Raw genomic sequence first — 18906 nt, forward strand, 5'->3', positions numbered from 1 at the left:
AGGCTATAGATCTAAACAAGAAAACTTTTTATTTAAAACTTTCTACTTACCATAAAAATAATTTGAAAAATTTGCCTATGCTAAAATTAAGAATTTTATTTCATTAAAATATTCCATAAATAAAAGACAGTGCTATAAATTGGGAGAGTATGACTATAGCATACTCATATATAGTATGACTATATTTGACAAAAGGCTTAGTTTCTGGAAAATATAAAGAATATCACACACAAAAGAGTAAGAAAAATAGTTCAGTAAAAGAATGGATAAAACATTAAAACCTTGTAGGGCCAATAAACATAGGAAAACATAGTATTAAACAGTAAACTTAAAATGCAAATTAATACCACAATGAGCTACCCATTTAGACCCACTAGTTGGCAAAAATTAAGAATTTGTTATTATAAATGTATGTTATATCAAGTATTGTTAAGTATGTGGCTCAATTTGTACATATTGCTAGTAAGGGTGTAAATCAATACCACCATTTTAGAAAACAATTCAACATTAATAAAGTTTAAAATAATTATACCCCATGACCCAATAATTCTACTTATAAGAATATGCCAAAGGAAGCCTCTTTTATGTATATATACCAGGGAACATATATAAGAATGTTTATAACAGCAAAATTCTTAATATCAGAAAACCTGGAAATAACTCAGATGTCCATTGACAGAAAAACAGGTAAGCATATTGTGTTCGTTTGCACAATGGAGTGTTATGCAGCAGTGAATAATAAATCATCTACAGGACACACAACAAAATTCATAATCTGAAAAACACATTGAGCCAGTCCATTGTATGGTATTTATTTCAGAAGGTAGGAAAGGAAAACACACAGCAAATGGGACCTAAGACATGGGATACGTTAAGGATGGATCCACTTCTCAGTCCATTCACGTGGCCCTTACCTGGAGCCGTTCCCTCCCTGGCTCTGCCCGACGCTGCCCTCAGTTCCTTGCCACAGGATCCTCTCCATCGTGTAGCTCATGGCGTGGCCGCTGGCTCACCCATAGCGTGTGTGTGTGAGAGAGAGCGTGCGAGAGAGCTAGAACAAGCATGAGCAGGTGCACGGCCGCAAGATGGAAATCACAGTCTTGTATACCCTAATCTTGGAAGTGACATACTGTCACTTGTGCTGTTTTCTCTGTATTAGAATCAGTCATTAGGCCCAGCCCACATACAACGGGAGAAAAAGGGAGTGAATACTGGGAGGGGATTGTCTTTTGGAGCCATTTTAGAAGCAACCTACCACAACACAATAAATAACTGTTAATAATGAGCAAATATCCTAATGCCCACTCTTTTTCTGAACCTCTCCTTCTCTGGCTGGAGGTTCTTTGGCTCTCTGATGGCAGCTCTTGTCCCGTTTTCCAAGCTGGCCCCATCTTTGCCTGGAGTATAGCATATAGGTGGTCATGATAATTTGAGTTGGTTTTTCCTAGTATTTATCTTCATGTTTTCTAGAAATTTTTCGGTGTTACCTAATCTTTAGATGGCATTTGTGTCTGCTACCACCACACATTTTTAGATATACATATTATTTGGCCTTTTCAGTGGAATTCTGGGTAGGAAAGGTGATAAATTTGTGGGCTCAATTCTCCATCTTGAAGCTGGAAGGTTTCGTTCTGTTTTTCAAGGTAGGTCTCTCCTTTAGTGGAATATTGATATCCCCACATGTAAAATATGAAGTATATTAAAAAAACTTTTTGCTGCTTCAGAGAGTTCTCTTTGCTTCCCTGAGATCCAAAGCTTGCTTCATTTCAGTTACAGTATTAAATAGTACTTTGCTCTAATTAATCTGGGGGAAATTTCAGCTTGATTTCAGAGTAGTAGAATTTGCTATTCAATTTAATTGCTTTGTAAATTGTGAGTTGGATTTTGGGGTGCCTAAACTGTATCAGTAATGATGTATTAATCTTTTATTATGAGAAAATAATCAGATTTTATATACGTCTTATAGGAACTATGAGATAAGTTTAAAGCTAGTAGAAAAGCATAAAAGTTTCATTTCTTTTTCATTTCTGTAAATAAGTTTTAACATATATCCATAAGGACTAATAAAGTGAAAAGTTGGAAAAATTAATTCCATAGAAAATTGGATGATTTTCAGATTACTGGAAATAAATTGCAAATATTTTGATATATGCTTTAGAAGCCTTAGGATGTTTAGCTTTGAAGTGGCAGGAAATTTTGTTTGAGAACAAGATTAAAATGGTTAGTTTTGGTCCAAATTTCCTCTATTCACCTAAGGATCGTCTTCCTATAAGCAGAGCCATTGCAGGTTTTTGTTTCTTACTGACCAAGAGGTAGATTTGATTATTCGTGTCTGCAAAGCCTCATGTATAACAGCAGCTTTGTTTTTTCATGAAAAAAAAATTTCACAGTGAGAGATGTTTTTCATCGAAAGATAAACATTTTAGGTAACTTCTGCCAGGAATCAGAGGGGAATGCTAGCTGTGTTTTATATAAAACTTTTTTTTGGGGGGTGGAGAAAGATGAATACCTTTTTTTTTTTTTTTTAGGTATGCTGCAATATATACCTGAGTGCATTAAATATTCCAGCTGTGATGGTAATAGTAGAGGCAAGTAAGTTTCAGTTTATTGTACAAACAAACGTAGAATTCTGTTTTAGAAAAGATAAAAAAAATACGAGTAAGAATGGGGAGTTAAAAAAAAGGTCTTTGAATATATGAAAGAAAGGAAGGTTTTGAAAGGGTACGATAAATACAAGAAGATGATACTAGCAGGACTGGGCTGATGCCCAGGTCCATTATAAACTGCTTAGGTTTAAATGGACTAACAGTTGCAGTAATAGGCCAGAGTGAAAGACATCAAAGGCAGAGCTGAAAATAGGGGAAACAGTAAGGGATTGAGCAATCTTAAGTTTCATGAAATGCTAAAACCTGTTCTGTCTCTGTCTAAGTTAATTCTTCATAAGGATACTAGTCTTTTTCTTAAAGCTTCTTGTCACCACTTTTCAGACCTGGAAGTCATGATTCTAAGAATTCAGAGTTCTCTTGCTGAGAGTATCCTGGACCAGTAGTTCAGGTCGGATGCTAACTTCCGAAAAAGAGTTTTACATAAGATCAAAAGTACTAGGATTCTTATACTAAAATCATATATTCACTGTGAATTTTGTGGCCTCAAAGACATGCTGGATTTCCTTTTATCTATTACATTCATATATCTAGAGTTTTGGCCTCAAGGTATATGATCTTTGGGCCCCTGAAGGTCCCCAAGACTATTTAGTGATTTGGGGGATCTGCAAGGTCAAACTGCTTTGATAATAAAGTTATTTGCCTTTTTCACTGGGTCGACATTTGCACTGATGGTGGAAAGCAGAGGTGGGTAGAAATGTTGACACCTTAGCAGGACTCAAGGCTGTGTCGCCAGCTGATGGTCTTTGTGGTTTTCTTCACCATGTGCTCACAGTAAAACAAAAAGCCAGTTTTGCTTAGGAATGTGCTAATGAAGCTTTAAAAATTACTAATGATATTAAATCGTAACCATTGATTGCATGTCTTTTACCATTGAGCCTTTTGAAATATGATAGATGAGAAATACTCAGAAAGCACTTAGTTGCATACCAGAGCATGCTTGTCCTGAGGAAAAGCAATTGTGTGATCGATTTGTGAACTAATAAGCAGGCTGCTTTTTTCATGGGGCACCTTTTTTATTTAAAATAATACTGACTTAAAAGCTACACTCATTCTCAGAAGATGAAAGTAAGTCTGTCACTTCAAAGAAAACAACAAAACGTTTGTTGCCAGTGGTCATTTTGAGCTTCTTGAGCAAATGTAAAAATTTTTGGAAAACTTGTATGTGGCACTGTGAGGTTGTCAGCTTTCCACTACTTTAAGGCTTTTCTGATGAGATTTGTGGCGATATTAACAAATGTGATTTCTTCTCATTGTATGGTGAAATGTGTCAACATTTAACAAATCGACATAACCCAACGAAGTAATATTTTCCAGGTAACCAGTGTGCAATATCACAAATTCTTGTGTGGGTAAAAGAGCTATGCAGAATACAAGGGAGAACAGTGCTTTTAATGTAACGGTGTGTCAAAGGCTCACTGATCTGGTTTCTAAAAGGACTGCTAAATTGCTCCTTCCTCTACCAGCTACATATCTGTGTGAGGCCTGATTTATACTTCAACCAAAACAACATATCCCAGCACATTGAATGCCAAAGCAAATATGGAGTTTCAGCTGTTCTCTTTAATCCAGATATTAAAGATATTTGCAAGTTTGTAAAACAATGCCATTCTTCTTTCTAAAATTTTATTCTGGATAATTTATTTATTATTCATAAAATGCTATTTCAACATTGTCATTTTTATTCTAAATGAATTAGTAGAATTAAATTTCCTGGTTTTAATTTCAGTGCTATAAATAGCAATAGATATTATCCACATAAATAAAGACTCTCTGGGATCCTCAATGAATTTTAAAGAGTATAAAGGTATTCTGAGACCAAAAAAGTTTGAGAACTGTTGGTTTATACTATGCTCATCAGCAGATCGAACAAACAGCTCAATTCAAGTAAGAGACTGTTTTATTATTTCTCCTTTTACAGCACCAAACTGTGTTACACTGAAAGTATCTCTTCTATCTCCTGACAATATTTCTGGCAAAATCTACAACTTTGAAGAGATTCCTGCTTATTTCAGTTAGAGACTTCCTTGTCAAATCTGATTTGAATTTCTGCTTCTCCCTTGGGGAACTTGGGGGAAAGTGGCTTGCCAGGATGAAACTGCAGGGGCCAGGTCATGCAAGCTGTAGCGGCTCTCTTGGATTTTTAAGAGCGTTGACAAGCATACCCTTAATCTCTTGTAGCAATGGCAAGAAATTGAAGGGTTTAAATAAGGACGTGACAACCAATTTATGATTGCTAGATATTTCCACTGTGAATGAAATCTGATTCCTGTCCAGCACTCTTTCATTAGAGTCACATTGGAACACTCTTCACATTCCCTCACCAGATCTAAGTTCATCTCACATTATGTGAGTTTCCTCATCAACTTCAGTAGAATTTGGGGTTGGGAGCAAGGGTCTTAAATTTCCGTAGGAAGATGATACCTGGCAACAGCATACGCGTTTTTTTTTATGGTCCTTCAAGAAATTTTGATGGTCACTCTTTTTTTCTAAGACCCTTTCCATCTAGCTGTTGCTCTTTTTCCTATGTGAGGATTCCATTCTTCCTCTCCCCAAAGATAAAACTTTTTATTTTGGGTATAGGGCAATTAGAGTTATGGCTACTCAGAAAAGGTCCTCCTGACACACATTAATAAGCGCTTAGATCTGGGTTTTTCATCAAAAACTGCATTAAGCCTGGAAATCTCATTGTGATTTTCTCTGCTTGATCATGCACCCTCTCCATCATCTGCCACTTGCTCTGGTAAAATTTATGTCTTCTTTTCAGTGTCTGTCCAGGCTTTCTTAACCCTGCCGCCACTGTCTTCTTTCAGGTCCTCTTCTCCTTTTACCTGGATTTCTTTTGAGGAAATATCAGGGGTGAACTTAGTCCCACAGACTTGCAGGTTCTTTGTGGTGCACAGGTGGTGCTAATTCTCTGTTGAATTTTATCTTTAGGTCTTGATTACATCTTACACATGTGTAATGCAATATATAGTCAAGGCGAGGCTGACATTTTCTTTCCGGGAATACAAGTGGAGGGTGGAGAGGAAATCAGGACATAAACTGCCATCTAAGAGGGTTTTCTGTTTTCTATGGATAGTGTGAAACTCTTTTAATAGCAGCTTTATTTAATTCTCACAGTAACCCTCTGAACTAGATACTATTATTATATTACTTTAAATAATGAGGAAACTTAGGTTTAGAAAGGTAAGTAAATTGCCCAGTGGCTAGTAAGGGATAGAACCAGGCTTCAAACTCCATCCATTTGATTTCAAGGTTCTTAGTAAATTATACTGGCACTTTATTTTTAAAAACTGTGAAAATGTTATATATTCTTCGTATTTCTTTTTCTTCCTCGTTTTCCCTATATGGCTAGTGATAAAATCCTTAAAACATAATGGGCCTAGATGCTTATCTCTGGGGGCAGCAAGCAAAACAGTGGCTGGGAAGAGACTACATCATGTTTTACTACCAGGCTTGAGGGTGGAGTTGGGGAGTTGGGATGGGAGTTGGGATGGGAGATGGAATGCTGATGGGAGACGGGAACCACCGGGTCTGCAGGTCTGCTGCTGCTGTTGCTGCAAAAAAGGAGAGCCTGAGGAAGCTGGAAGGTAACCCTGTGCTTTGCTGGGACAAGGTCCCTTGACATCCTCTTAAAAGGTATCTCGTTTCCAGTCTAGACAACAAAATGGCCCTCCTGAAGCACATGCCATGCTGTGTCCCTTTTCTTCTTTAAAGATTTATTTTTTATTTCTTTCCCCTTCCCTCCCTTCCCCTCCCTCCCCCCCAGTTGTCTGCTCTCTGTGTCCATTCGCTGTGTGCTCTTCTGTGACCGCTTCTATCATTATCAGTGGCGCCGGGAATCTGTTTCTTTATGTTGCATCATCTTGCTTTGTCAGCTCTCCATGTGTGCGGTGCCATTCTTGGGCAGGCTGCACTTTCTTTGGCGCTGGGCGGCTCGCCTTACGGGGCGCACTCCTTGTGCATGGGGCTCCCCTATGCGGGAGACACCCCTGCATGGCAGGGCACTCCTTGCGCACATCAGCACTGCGCATGGGCCAGCTCCACATGGGTCAGGAAGACCCGGGGTTTGAACTGCGGACCTCCCATGTGGTAGGCGGATGCTCTATCCATTGGGCCAAGTCCGCTTCCCCCTTCTCTTCTTTAATGGCTTTTTGGTTTTTACTGGATAAGGCCAAGGCTTTTAGCACGACTCTCTCATCTGTATTTGGGGCCCTAAAAGAATAACTCTTAACCCTGCTTGAGGTCATAGACCCCTTTGAATTGTGGGTGAAAGTTTTGGATTATTTTCCTAGAAAAATGCATTTGAACAACTTTGTGTACATTTCCAGGAGATCATGGGCCTTCTGAAAGTTGTTCACAGACTCCAAGCCATAGACCTAGATGTGTGACTTGCCACTTTTTAAGGCAGGTCATTCCATCTTTATTGCTAAAGCATTTTATTTTAAAGCTGCAATTATAGTATTCATTAAAATATAAACTAGAAACAAGTATACCACACAACTGATTGCTACTTGTGTTGAAACCTGTCAGAGTTTCATGACACCAAATCAGCACCTGTGGTATGTCCACCTCCAGCAATTCAGTTCCCAGTTCTCTGATGATTATGGAAATAGAGATCTTTTAATGGCAAATCTAATTCTTGTACTTTGAGGGGGAGTGAAAGATGTGTGTAAAAATATTGGATTGTTTCAGAATGGAACAGATTGCACACCTGTAGATTGGATAATTCCTTAAGCACATTTTTTGTTGACTCTCTAAAACATGCTAAAGAAGTGTTTAATGCCCTCGCCACTTTTTCTAGAATATTGTTTTGGGAACTAAAGGAACCTCTTCTGGGGAAAAGGTTCTGGGAAGTGATTTCAAACAGAATCACTACATATTCCATCAGAGTGAAAAGGTTGATGGTTTATTACTTTTTATAAATTAAACCAAAATTGGTTTGGGTGCTTACAGCCATGTCCCTTTTAGAAAATAATTTGTATGTATAGAGATGTTGCAAACACCCCAATCTGAGTTGAAGGCAAAATGCCAGTTATTCCTAGTGGTTTCCTATAGAAACACTTTTTTTTTTTTCCTTCTGGCAATGTAGCCTGACAGTTACAGCCTCAAAACTTTGTTTTTAAAGCATACTTGTGAGTGCAATGCATGCATAATCTCTTTGTAGTACAAAGGAGAGCCTAAAAACAAAAACATTATAAGAATCTCTGTTTTAATCCTGAAAGAGTAATTCCAAATTAGATGAAATATAATTTTCAACTTTAAAAAATGCACTGAGATCAGGTAGGAGGAAATGAACATAACTTTTGCAAATTTCACAAGCCCAGATATAAATGTACTTAAAATCCCTTCCTATAAAAGCAAAGTGTGAGTTTTTCCCCCTTTTACAATAAGAAGCTCAGAGATACTGCACAATAACTGGATGCTACATTACTAGAAGCCAGAATTAATTTATTTTAATCAACTCAAATTTCTAATTGCTATAATAAGTTTCCAAAAATTCTCAGCAAATAATCACAAACATTCTTTTAAGTGCATTACTAGGCTTGCAAGAAAGTAAGGGAAATCCCTTCATTTCAGAAATGAAGAGTAAACTGTATACTGTAGTGTTAACTACTTAATCTGATGTCACAGCTGCCTTGAAGGGATTGGGCCAGGGAGTGGGCTGTCACTTCCCTGAAATTTAGCCTAGATAAAGATGGGGAGTTAGTACCACAACACAAACATAAAAACAGCTTGCTTTTCTAGGACTACTTTCTTGGTGAATGGGAAGAGAGGAAAAATTGTCACCTACTTGTATGAGATAACAAAGAAGGGTCTCTATCTTGCTGGGATTTAGGAACAAAATAGTTTACTTTAAGAATTTGAAACAATTCAGTGGTCCATCCGTGGCTTGGGTTTGAGTTTTTATCTAGATGGTCCAAGAATCCTAAACTGTGTGATTAATAAAATTTGCTGTTGACATTTCAGGGTTACCTGTCAGAAGCAAGTATTTCTGAAAGAATTTACCATCAACCTAGAATTTCCATATATAAAACCCCAAAGATTGACCAGCAACCCCAAATTACTGAACATTTGTGGGAGCAGGCTACTTCCAGCTGCAGCCGGTGCAGCAAGATTCAAACCTGAGCACTCCATGTAGTAAAACAGTTTTATAGTCTGTAAAGTAAATGTTTAAGATGATATGATATAAAAGAAGGCCATAATCATAAGAAGGAAAAAGCTCTAGGTATGGGGAAAGAGAAAGTTTTGAAGAAAGCGCATAAAGCTTTTTTCGAACTATAGGAATAAAAGTATAGTCATTAAAAAAAAAAACAACCACAACTTCCATGGAAAGGTTCATTTGTAGATTAGACACAGCTTTAGAGAAAATAATAAACTGGAACATAGATTTGAGGAAACTTCCCAGAATGCAGAGAGATAAAGAGGTAAAAAGAGATTAACATACGTGTATGATAGAGTGATAATTACTTAACAGAAATTTCAGAAGTGGAGGATAGCGAGGCAATATTTAAAAAGAGAACAGCTGAAATCTTTTCAGAATTGATGAAATATGATTAGATTCAAGAAACACTTAGAACCCTGAGCATGGTGTGTGTATGTGTGTATACATACACCATATTTGTGGATAGAAAGATTTAGTGTTGTAAAGACATTTTTTTTTCTTCAAGGTAATACGTAATTTCTATAGAATTCCTTTCAATAAGCCACCAAGATGGCTGATCCTGAAGTCATGTGGAGGAATTAAAGGCTAGTAGTTTTGCCTTACTAAAGATCAAGAGTATAGGTAAAAATATAGTAATGGGATTGGCTCCAGGAGGGACAAACCAACAGAACAGAATAGAGCGCCTAGGTATAGGCACTTGTATGTGGGAATTAGGTAACTAACAAGTGGATTACAAATTAATGAGGAAAAGAGTAAATGCTACTATTTTTTTTTAAAAAGATCAAAGTTAAAGCTTTTCATGGGTAGAATTAAAACTTCAATGTACAAAGTAAAACTAAAACTTTAAAGCATTCACAGGAGAATCTCTTTATTCCACTAAGATTGAGAATATTTTCTTAAGGAACGAAATACACAACCATAAAGAGAAAGTTAGATATATTTGACTGCATTGAAATAACTTCTGTTTGCCTAGGGTAGAGTAAACAACTAATAGTCCAAAAAATGTAATGGTTTAAGTACAACAGAACTGTATTTCCCGCTCAGTACCTCTTCAGGGGGTTATGCCAGACTGATGCATACCTTCCTTCCATAAGGTGTTTTGGGGACCCCGTGTCTTTCCTTTGGGAGGTTTTGCCATCTCCTAGGGCCTGGCCATCATCTGTATCAAGTTGGGAGAAGTGGGAGAGTGTGGAGGAAGTGGACTGGTTTCTTAGAGGCCTTGGCCTAGAAGTGGTACTTAGCACGTTCACTGACTTTTCATGGTGGAGAACTAATTACTTGCCTTAACCTAGCTGCAGGGAGAGGGGACAGGGTGGATATTATAGCAAATGTAATCCTTGACTGGGCAGTCGCTTTCCAGCTACCATTTAATTACTAAGGAAGGGGAGAAGTGATGTTGGGAAGCAGCTCTCTCTGTCTGCCTCAGAAACGGTTAAAACGGAAAAACAAGTCTTAGATTGGAGGGAAGATATAAATTACAACCACAGCAAGATTCCATTTCACATCTATCTGACTGGGAAAAAAGTCTGATAACATCAAGTGTTGGTAAGAGTATGGGGAAACAGGAAACAAGCACAGTAGGTATCTACCGTAGTGCAGGAGTCTCCTGTGAAAGGATGTCAATAGCAAAAAAAAAAAACAGGAACAACCGTATTACTTCAATCAAAGATGGAGCTATAAACTACTGTCATTATGGTAGACTATTATTCAGCTGTTGAGATGAAGGAACTAAACCTACATGTTTCAACCTGGATATAGCATCATAATGTTGAGTGAAAACCCTAGTTGTAGAGGAAGCAGTGCCATTTATGTACATTTAAAAACAGTAGGATGTATTATTGTTCATAGATACACATATGTTTTAAAATATGAAAATATGCATGGAATAATATCCAGCAATTTCAGGATAGTGTTTTCTTCTTGGGAGAGAAAAAGGAAGAGGGAATGCAAGGATTGATTTTTACCCATAACTGTTAGGATTCATTTAATAAGTTATCTGAAGTAAAATATCATAATAACATCTGTTTAATTTTCTTGCTGGGTGTAGCGGTATTTATCATATTTTCTTTTTAGAATATTTAAAGTATTTCAAACTGGAGCATTAATAATTAAAACATTTCCAAAAGCTTAAAAGTTTAAAAATTTTACACTATATGCTGTGACTAAAAAGGGGGAAAAAACCTACATGAAAATAGCTTCTGGCATTCATTGCCATTAAAGTTTCACACGAATGAAAGGCAAAGAGGAAAAGTACGCTATTTTGTGTCTGATTTTTTTTTAGATTTTATTTTTATTTTTTTAATTCCCCTCCCCTCCCCCGGTTGTCTGTTTTCTGTGTCTTTTTGCTGCGTCTTGTTTCTTTGTCCGCTTCTATTGTCGTCAGCGGCACGGGAAGCGTGGGCGGCGCCATTCCTCGGCAGGCTGCTCCCTCCTTCGCGCTGGGCAGCTCTCCTTATGGGTGCACTCCTTGCGCGTGGGGCTCCCCTACGCGGGGGACACCCCTGCGTGGCAGGGCACTCCTTGCGTGCATCAGCACTGTGCATGGGCCAGCTCCACACGGGTCAAGGAGGCCCGGGGCTTGAACCGCGGACCTCCCATGTGGTAGACGGACGCCCTAACCACTGGGCCAAAGTCCGTATCCCTGTTTCTGATTTTATACTTGACTAGTTATTCAGCGCTTTGTCTTATCAACACTAGTAGCACAGTGACCTGAGCATTATATCTACTACTCTAAACAAGGACAAAAATTAAATCAGCAGAAGCCTTCTCCTCCTCCTGAGGGGTTCAGCTAACGAGCAGTGTATACAAAGGGTACAAATGATATTTGAGCTTGCTTAATTAACTAGGCCACCTGAAAAGTTCCCTTTATATGATGTCTATACTCTTTAGCTCTTCCACAGGTTACCTTCCTACCTTTCTAACTGGAAAGGTTAAAATTACTTACACTCTTGCCGTATTTATTTTGTTTCAGAGTTGACTCTAAAGAAATTCTCTTAGAATGAGTGTTTTTTCTTAATATTTTATGAACAAAACTCAAGTTAGAGTAATTGACTTATCTTTAGTTTTCTAATAATTTGTATGCTACACGACTTAAGTTTTATGTAGGGTTGGCTTACATAAAGAAAAGAAATGAATTAATAGAGATAAAACAATAAATTAGAAAAAAATGGTAAAAGTAATAAACGTAAAAGTTGGATCTTTGAAAATACAATAAAATCAGTATTAGTTAAATAATGCAGGGATCCAGGACGAAAATTGATAAAGCAAAATTACACCAAATAATAAATGGTATTAGAGAAAAAATAGATAAGAGGAAATTTGAAGACTCCTAAAAGACTCCATTGCTTGGGAACATTCAGATAAATCTTTTGAAGATTTATTTTATTTATTTATTCCCACCCCCTTGTTGTTCGCCATCTGTTCTCTGTGTCTACTTATTTTCCTGAGGCTCTGGGAAATGCACCTGGGAGCTCCCATGTGGGAGAGAGGCTCTCAGTCGCTTGAGCCACCTCAGCTCCCTGACTTGTGTCTCTCATTGTCTTTCCTCTTTATGTGTCTTTGTTGCATCATCCCGTTGCATCAGCTCGGCACGCCTGCCCGTCGCGCCAGCTTTCCTTCTCAAGGAGACCCGGGAACCAAACCTGGGACTCCCATGTGGCAGGTGGGAGCTCCCTCATTTGAGCCACATCCACTTACCCAGATAAAATTTCAGAAGCCAAATAAAAATGAATAATTTTGTTGGAACATTGTTTTCTGAAACTAACACTAGGAGAGATAGAAAAACGTAAATGGACACATTGCCATTGGAAGAAATAAAGTTGGGGAATAAAGCCACCCACCAAAATATTTTGGACCCAGTTGCTTTCACAGGGGACTGTTTTCAGATATTTAAAGAAGAGATCATTCCAGTGATATACAGATGTTTTCAGAGCATATAAACAGCATTCAGATTTTGAAAAAATAATACGTATAACATTGAGAACAAAACCTAATGAAGACAGGACCAGAACATAAAGACCATTCTCATTTATGAATATTGGTGCAAAAGTTCTAAATAAAATATTAGCCAGTAGAATGCCATAGTACACTAAAGAATAATAACCAGGTGAGGTTCATTGTGGGAGTAAAGGACAGCTCAATATTTGGAAGTCTATAAATAGAATTCACCATACTATTTGCTCAAATAGGAAAAACAATGTCTTTGCAGATGCTGAAAAGACACTTAGTAAAATTGAACATTCTTTTACAATTCTTGATAAATTTAGAATCTATGGGTATTGAATTCACATGACAATATAATATTTATGGCAATATAAAGCCAATATCATATATCACAATAAAGACAAAATAGGGGTGTCAGCTCTCACCAGATTTATTGTTTTGGAGCTGTTGGCTAGGAAAATTATGCAAAAGAGAGATATTACTGGTATAAAATTGGAAAGGAGGCTGTGCAGTTAGCACTACTGTATGATCTGCTCTTTGTTGTTCGTTTGGTTTAAAAATTTGCTCCTCCTAACTTGTCCCTTTTTGCTTTTAAGCCACCTTTGGAAGTCTTAGCCTTTTGAAGAAAGATTGATTTATTGTCATTTTGAAAAAGAGAGTTCCAGCCATTATAATACTTCTAAAAAATTATTCTTGGATAGCTAATCACAGCATAGTTTGTAATTTCCAGCTCTCTTTGGCTGTCGTTATGTTCTATGGATCTTCTTTTTAATATTCAAAATCCCTCTCTACCCTCATCCTTTCTTTTTGAATAAAGAAGATAGAAATTTTTTAGTGTAGAGGGGAAGCTAATTCTAGATTTGGTACTATTAATTAATATGTTAGACATCCAGACTACTAATACAAATTACTATTATGTTCAGTACTTTTCTGTACTCATAATAGAAGTTAGAAAAAGATTGCAGCTTTAGCTTACTCTAATTCAGGTAACCTTGGAGTTTTTCAGTTTAAATATCTCTGTACAGCATTGAGATGTTTAAAAGCATTGCATTGGACCAATTAAGCTTTATTCATACTTTGGTTATGAAACATCACTTTAAAAGAAGGTCTAGTATTTGTGTCCTAAAATTAGATTATTGGCACCAGATTCCCTTATTAACATTAATCACTTATTTTTGATTGTATGTAAGTGAAGGTAGCTTACAGCATTCCTATTCAGCTGATTCAATGAAGAAACTACTTCTATTTTAACTTTTTCTGATTACAAATGTAATTATAGAAAATAAGTCCTTTAGAACAATACATATATACAGCTTATTTAATGGAACATAATATACATACTTTCTAAAATGTCCTATTTTTCTTCAAAGGTGTATTTTCATTATTTTAAATAACCTTTGTTTTGAATAATTGTATTTGTTCTATCATATGAAATTAATTTAACCATAATCTCCTCTTCCCTCCAGATTCCTTTACCCCCACTCCTTCTTTCCCTCAACTCCTTTCCCTCTTTCTAATCTTTTTGTTGTTCAGGGGAGGAAAACAAGTCTGTTTTTTTCCACATAATTGAATCTGCAGAGGGAAATGTTAAGTAAAATACATGGTATTTTTCAGGTTTGGCATTTAGTTTGCCTTATTGATGATTAAGCCATGACCTCAGTTATATAGTGATCTATTGAATTCCAGAATGTTTTCACCCAAGAAAATTTGCACACGCACCTCCCCCCCCAAAAAGAAAACACCCAAAACTGTATCAGAGTGAATTTTTCTGGGCTCTACAGGGAAATTACAGAGTGTATAAAGGTATGTCATATTTGTCCAGTATGGAAGCAACTAGCCACATACGGTTATTGAAATTTAAATGAATTAAAATTAAATAAAAAATTTAGTTCCTCAGGTACACTGGCCATGGTTCACGTTCTTAGTAGCTACATGTGTAGTGGCTACCATATTGGACAGTGCAAGTATACAACTTTCCATCATAGCAGAAAGTTCTACAGGACAGCCTTGGAGTGAAGCCTGTATCAGTGACCTTCGTACTATATTAGAAATTGAAAAACATTTTGAGGTTTCATTTTCTTCCCTGAGTATTATAAATTCTAATAAAAAGCATAATTTATGTTGATATCTTTTGGAAATTATGAAGAACTTAAATATTTTACAGTAATTTTTATTTTCCTACCAACTTTATTTTAAAAGTTATGCAGTGAGGTAAAATACATGTTAACGATAGGGTTGCTAGCATTTTGAAATTCTAGGAAAACTTCAAAAAAATTCTTGATAACAGTGCAAAGTCCAGAGGTGCCAGGGTTGGGGTAGGCTATTATATGGCTTGGTGAGGATCTAGAGAAGATGGACGAGGAAAGAGGTGCTGACGGCTTTTGTACTGAAAAGACACTCAGAAGCAGCAGATCAAGTGGAAAATACTGAGTTTACTCGGCACACATAAGTTTAGTTTAGAATTATAGTATTAATGCAAATCAATCTAGAAAAATTGGGAAACATAGGAAAGGAAAAATTAGGGGGAAGGTTTAAGAAGTCTTCAGTAACCCTCCAGTCATGGAAAACCATCATAGTGTGGGCTCCTATCTATGCAGACTGCTTTCCATGCCCTGTGCTTGGCTCATTTTCACTCTGCAGCAGATGAAATCAGCAAAGATTGCTGAGACCTTTGTCTAAGTGGCAGTGAAGTGGTGCGATTGAGAGCCTGATGCTGACCAGGTGGCCTGAGCTTTAAATCCCCTCTCTGCCGCTGCTAGCTGTGGGATCGTGCACAGCAAGTTATTTATCTCGTGTGCATCTGTTTATCTGTAGAATGGGAGTGATGGGGCAACTACTTTCTTAGTGTCCTTGTGAGGGTTAAGGAATTAAAATATTAAACTCATCGAAGACTGTATTACTAGTATTACTGATAATTATAATGTAGATAATTGAGGTATGTAGTAAGTACCAAGTAAGTATAAGCTCCTGTTATTATAGAGGGGAAGCAGACATTTAAAAAAATAATTGCTATAAAGTTAGATGAACTTTATGATGGGGGTAAGTTCAGTATTCTATGACAGCATATGTCAAGGTGACCTAATTCTTGATAATTACTTAAGCAAAATTAGTTTAGCCCTCAGGACATTTGGATTTTGTTTTAAATTATACCTTAACAGTTTTGCAAGGCAAATCTTAGTCTTTTTATAGCTTGTGTCCTTTAGAATTTGTTTATTCCTCTAGCGTGATAAATGTTTAAAGGTTCCAATATGTTAAGTAAAAATGTTGCCTAGATCATTCTGGTAATATCATCATAAGTGTCAAAATTCTTTCCCTGATGCTTTGCATTATGTACCAGGTTGCCAAAAAGGTAATAGAATCCTCTCTTAGCAATAACATCTGGCTAATCAAAATAAAATCTATCTTCCAGACTCTTTACAAGAGAGTTTGGTTGGCTTTGAGTATAATTAAAGAGTGTATTACTTGATACTTATTAAAAACAGGAAATTGTGAGGTGCAACTGTTTTTCGTATAGAGTGGGAAGCAATTTTCTTCCACTCTTGAGTAAAAGGAGTATAAAGTAAGTTTGCAAGTATGAAATTTTAAGTCTACCTATGTAAGATCAGAAATAGGTTAGGTGCTAAGAATTATGCATTTGTCAAAGCTGCTTTCATTTTGTAACTTTACAACATAGATTTTTAAGCACCTTGGTTTGTTTCTAGTCTTTGTGTTTCTCGGGTAATGATGATAGAAAACGAAGAACCAAAGTTTATTTTTATTTATTTATATAATTTGGCTTGTTTACTATATATGTTTCAGCTAAAGCCTTCTGAGAAATGTCTCTGGTTATAAGAAATCCCTTCGTTTCTTAGGAATTTGAATTTGGGGGAAAGAGTTACAATTTTGGGGAAAATAATAATAATCAGCAGAAGTGTGTGCTTGCTCCGGTGTTCCTGAAGTGCTGGCATGCAGCTGGACATGGGACCAGCTGCTCCATGGCTGGCCGTCCTCTCGTACCAGACCGTCAGTTTGTGGCTGCCAGTTTATCGCTTTGCTTTGATCATCATTTGTGTTTTTAGCAGGAATGTAAGTTGCAACTGATACTGTAGTATTGAAGCAGTATGTTTAGAAATAATGGATTTTAGAAAACTAATATTTTTATTTGGGGATAAACAGAGTTCCATTTTTATATGGGTACTACTGATGAGGATCTTTTTTCCATTTGACTTCATGTTGTAAATTCTGGACCATGTTATGATGAATTACACATACGTATCTGTCATCTGTAGGTGTATATACATGTATAAGTTTTGGAAACCAATTGCTGTTTACAGATATAAAAATGATACTTAAATACCTCAGATGTTTGCTGGCAGGTGGGTTTATTTTCATTTGCTTTTCTTCCAGATTCATGAGAAACTACACTCCTTCGAGAAGCAGAGCCCGGTCCCCATCCTCCAGGGCGCGGCGGCCTTGGCAGATGACGTAAGTGTGCCTTTCTGCCACCATGGCGCGCCTCCCGAGTCGCCCGCAGACCTGCCCGGGGGCAGACGCGTCGGTGTGCAGACAGAGAGTGCAGCCCTATGAGTGAGAACCAGAAGGAGTTGTAAATGTTTCCAGAAGGCCCGTCATCACTGAGCTTATGCTGATATTATTTTGATTTTCATTCACTTTCCTATTCTGAAAACTCTGCTTGTAGATACCCTCCTGTTCTGCCTTGGTAACTACGTAATAGAAATTGTAGGCTGTAACTCTACGGGGAGAAAGAAGCTGTCAGCTATTAGTGTTTTGAGAAAGTCGCAGACAAGAGGAATGCTTTGGAGAAATAAAGACTAATGAGATAGCTGTATTGCTGACAGTACTAAAAAATGACAGATGCTAGTATAGGAATGCGGCTTAAGAAATACATGAAAAGACAGGCTTGTTTTTTATAATGGATTATAAAGCAGAGTTGTGATTTATGAATATTAGGCTTTTCCAAATTACCTTCATGACTAAAAAATAAATTTTAGAAGTAGTTGGCATTGATGAAGTAGTTAATTTCCTGTAGCTATAATTTTATTTTAAATGTAGGGGAGGGGAACTGACTTTCTTACTGTAGCTCTCAGACTCGAATGAATTGGGAGCACACCTGTCTAAACTGTAAAGGACACTAAGCTAGACTAGAAATAAGTTTAGTGTGAAGGCTGGTTCTGATGACATCCTGTAGCTTATTTGCTGCTTTTTAATTATTTTCCTTTGTATAATAAAACTAACTGTAATTCAGTTAAGTAAAATAGTAGGGCTTTAAGTATTAAAAACTGACCGTTTTCAGAAGTTGATTGTCTTTTATGTATTTTATATTCTAATTTAGAAAATAAAGCATATGTAATAAATATCCAAATTTTGTGCTGTTTGTTTAGTCTCCAAACATTTTCCCTACTATTTTTATCTATAGAGATTACAAGGATTTTTAAATGTGTGTTTTATGAGGAAGCTCATCTCTGCATTATATTAATAGAAACAAAAGTTTTGAAATGAAGATGAATAAAGATATAGTTCCATTAGTAAGCTGCGGTTGCCACTTGACAGCCTTAAAACCAGTTTAAAACATTTACTATTGAGAGTTTTGGGAAGCATCTGTTTATAAACCAATATAAATGCGGGACAATCCTCTTAGGACAATATTGCTTTTTTCAAAATTTAAAGACAATTATGTAAATATGGTAACACTTAGCATTTTATATTTCAGTAAAGCAATGTATTTAAATGTTAAGAAAATATTGTTATTAAGTGACTAAAGATTGCAGGAGCCTTTTGAGTCTTTTTTTTTTAATGCTAAAAATATTACCTTGCAACAGTAAAAAGCACTTTTTAAATGTGAAAGTCCTTTTCCAGAGGTAATAATTATTTTTTGCTTGATAGAAACAACAGAAGCAAACAGAAATTTGGTGCAATGTTTTAAGAAAGGTTTACTAATAAAAATACGTATATATTTTGAATTACATACTTCCGTATTTCATAATCCTAATCTTTTTTTCCTGATAAAATCTTGCTTTACTTGAAAAGATTGTTTGATCCTCCCTAAAGACTAAAATTGAATAGAAATTTGACAGAAAGATCTCTTAATGGAGAACATGAGGCAGGTTCAAAGTTCCAACTTTTTTTTATATG

General features: G+C 36.6%; 1 protein-coding gene across 3 annotated transcripts in view; it reads left to right on the forward strand.

Annotated features, from left to right (window-relative positions):
- The window catches only part of MPP7 (MAGUK p55 scaffold protein 7), a 254694-nt gene that overhangs the window by 142340 nt on the left and 93448 nt on the right, over positions 1-18906 (forward strand). For all 3 annotated transcript variants that reach the window (XM_071215472.1, XM_058297771.1, XM_071215471.1), the window contains one exon: positions 17161-17238. In XM_071215472.1, coding sequence (XP_071071573.1) covers positions 17161-17238 — 78 coding nt within the window. The remainder of the gene's footprint in view (positions 1-17160; positions 17239-18906) is intronic.

This window comes from Dasypus novemcinctus, chromosome 5 (genome assembly GCF_030445035.2).
Source record: "Dasypus novemcinctus isolate mDasNov1 chromosome 5, mDasNov1.1.hap2, whole genome shotgun sequence".
Classification (NCBI taxonomy): domain Eukaryota; kingdom Metazoa; phylum Chordata; class Mammalia; order Cingulata; family Dasypodidae; genus Dasypus; species Dasypus novemcinctus.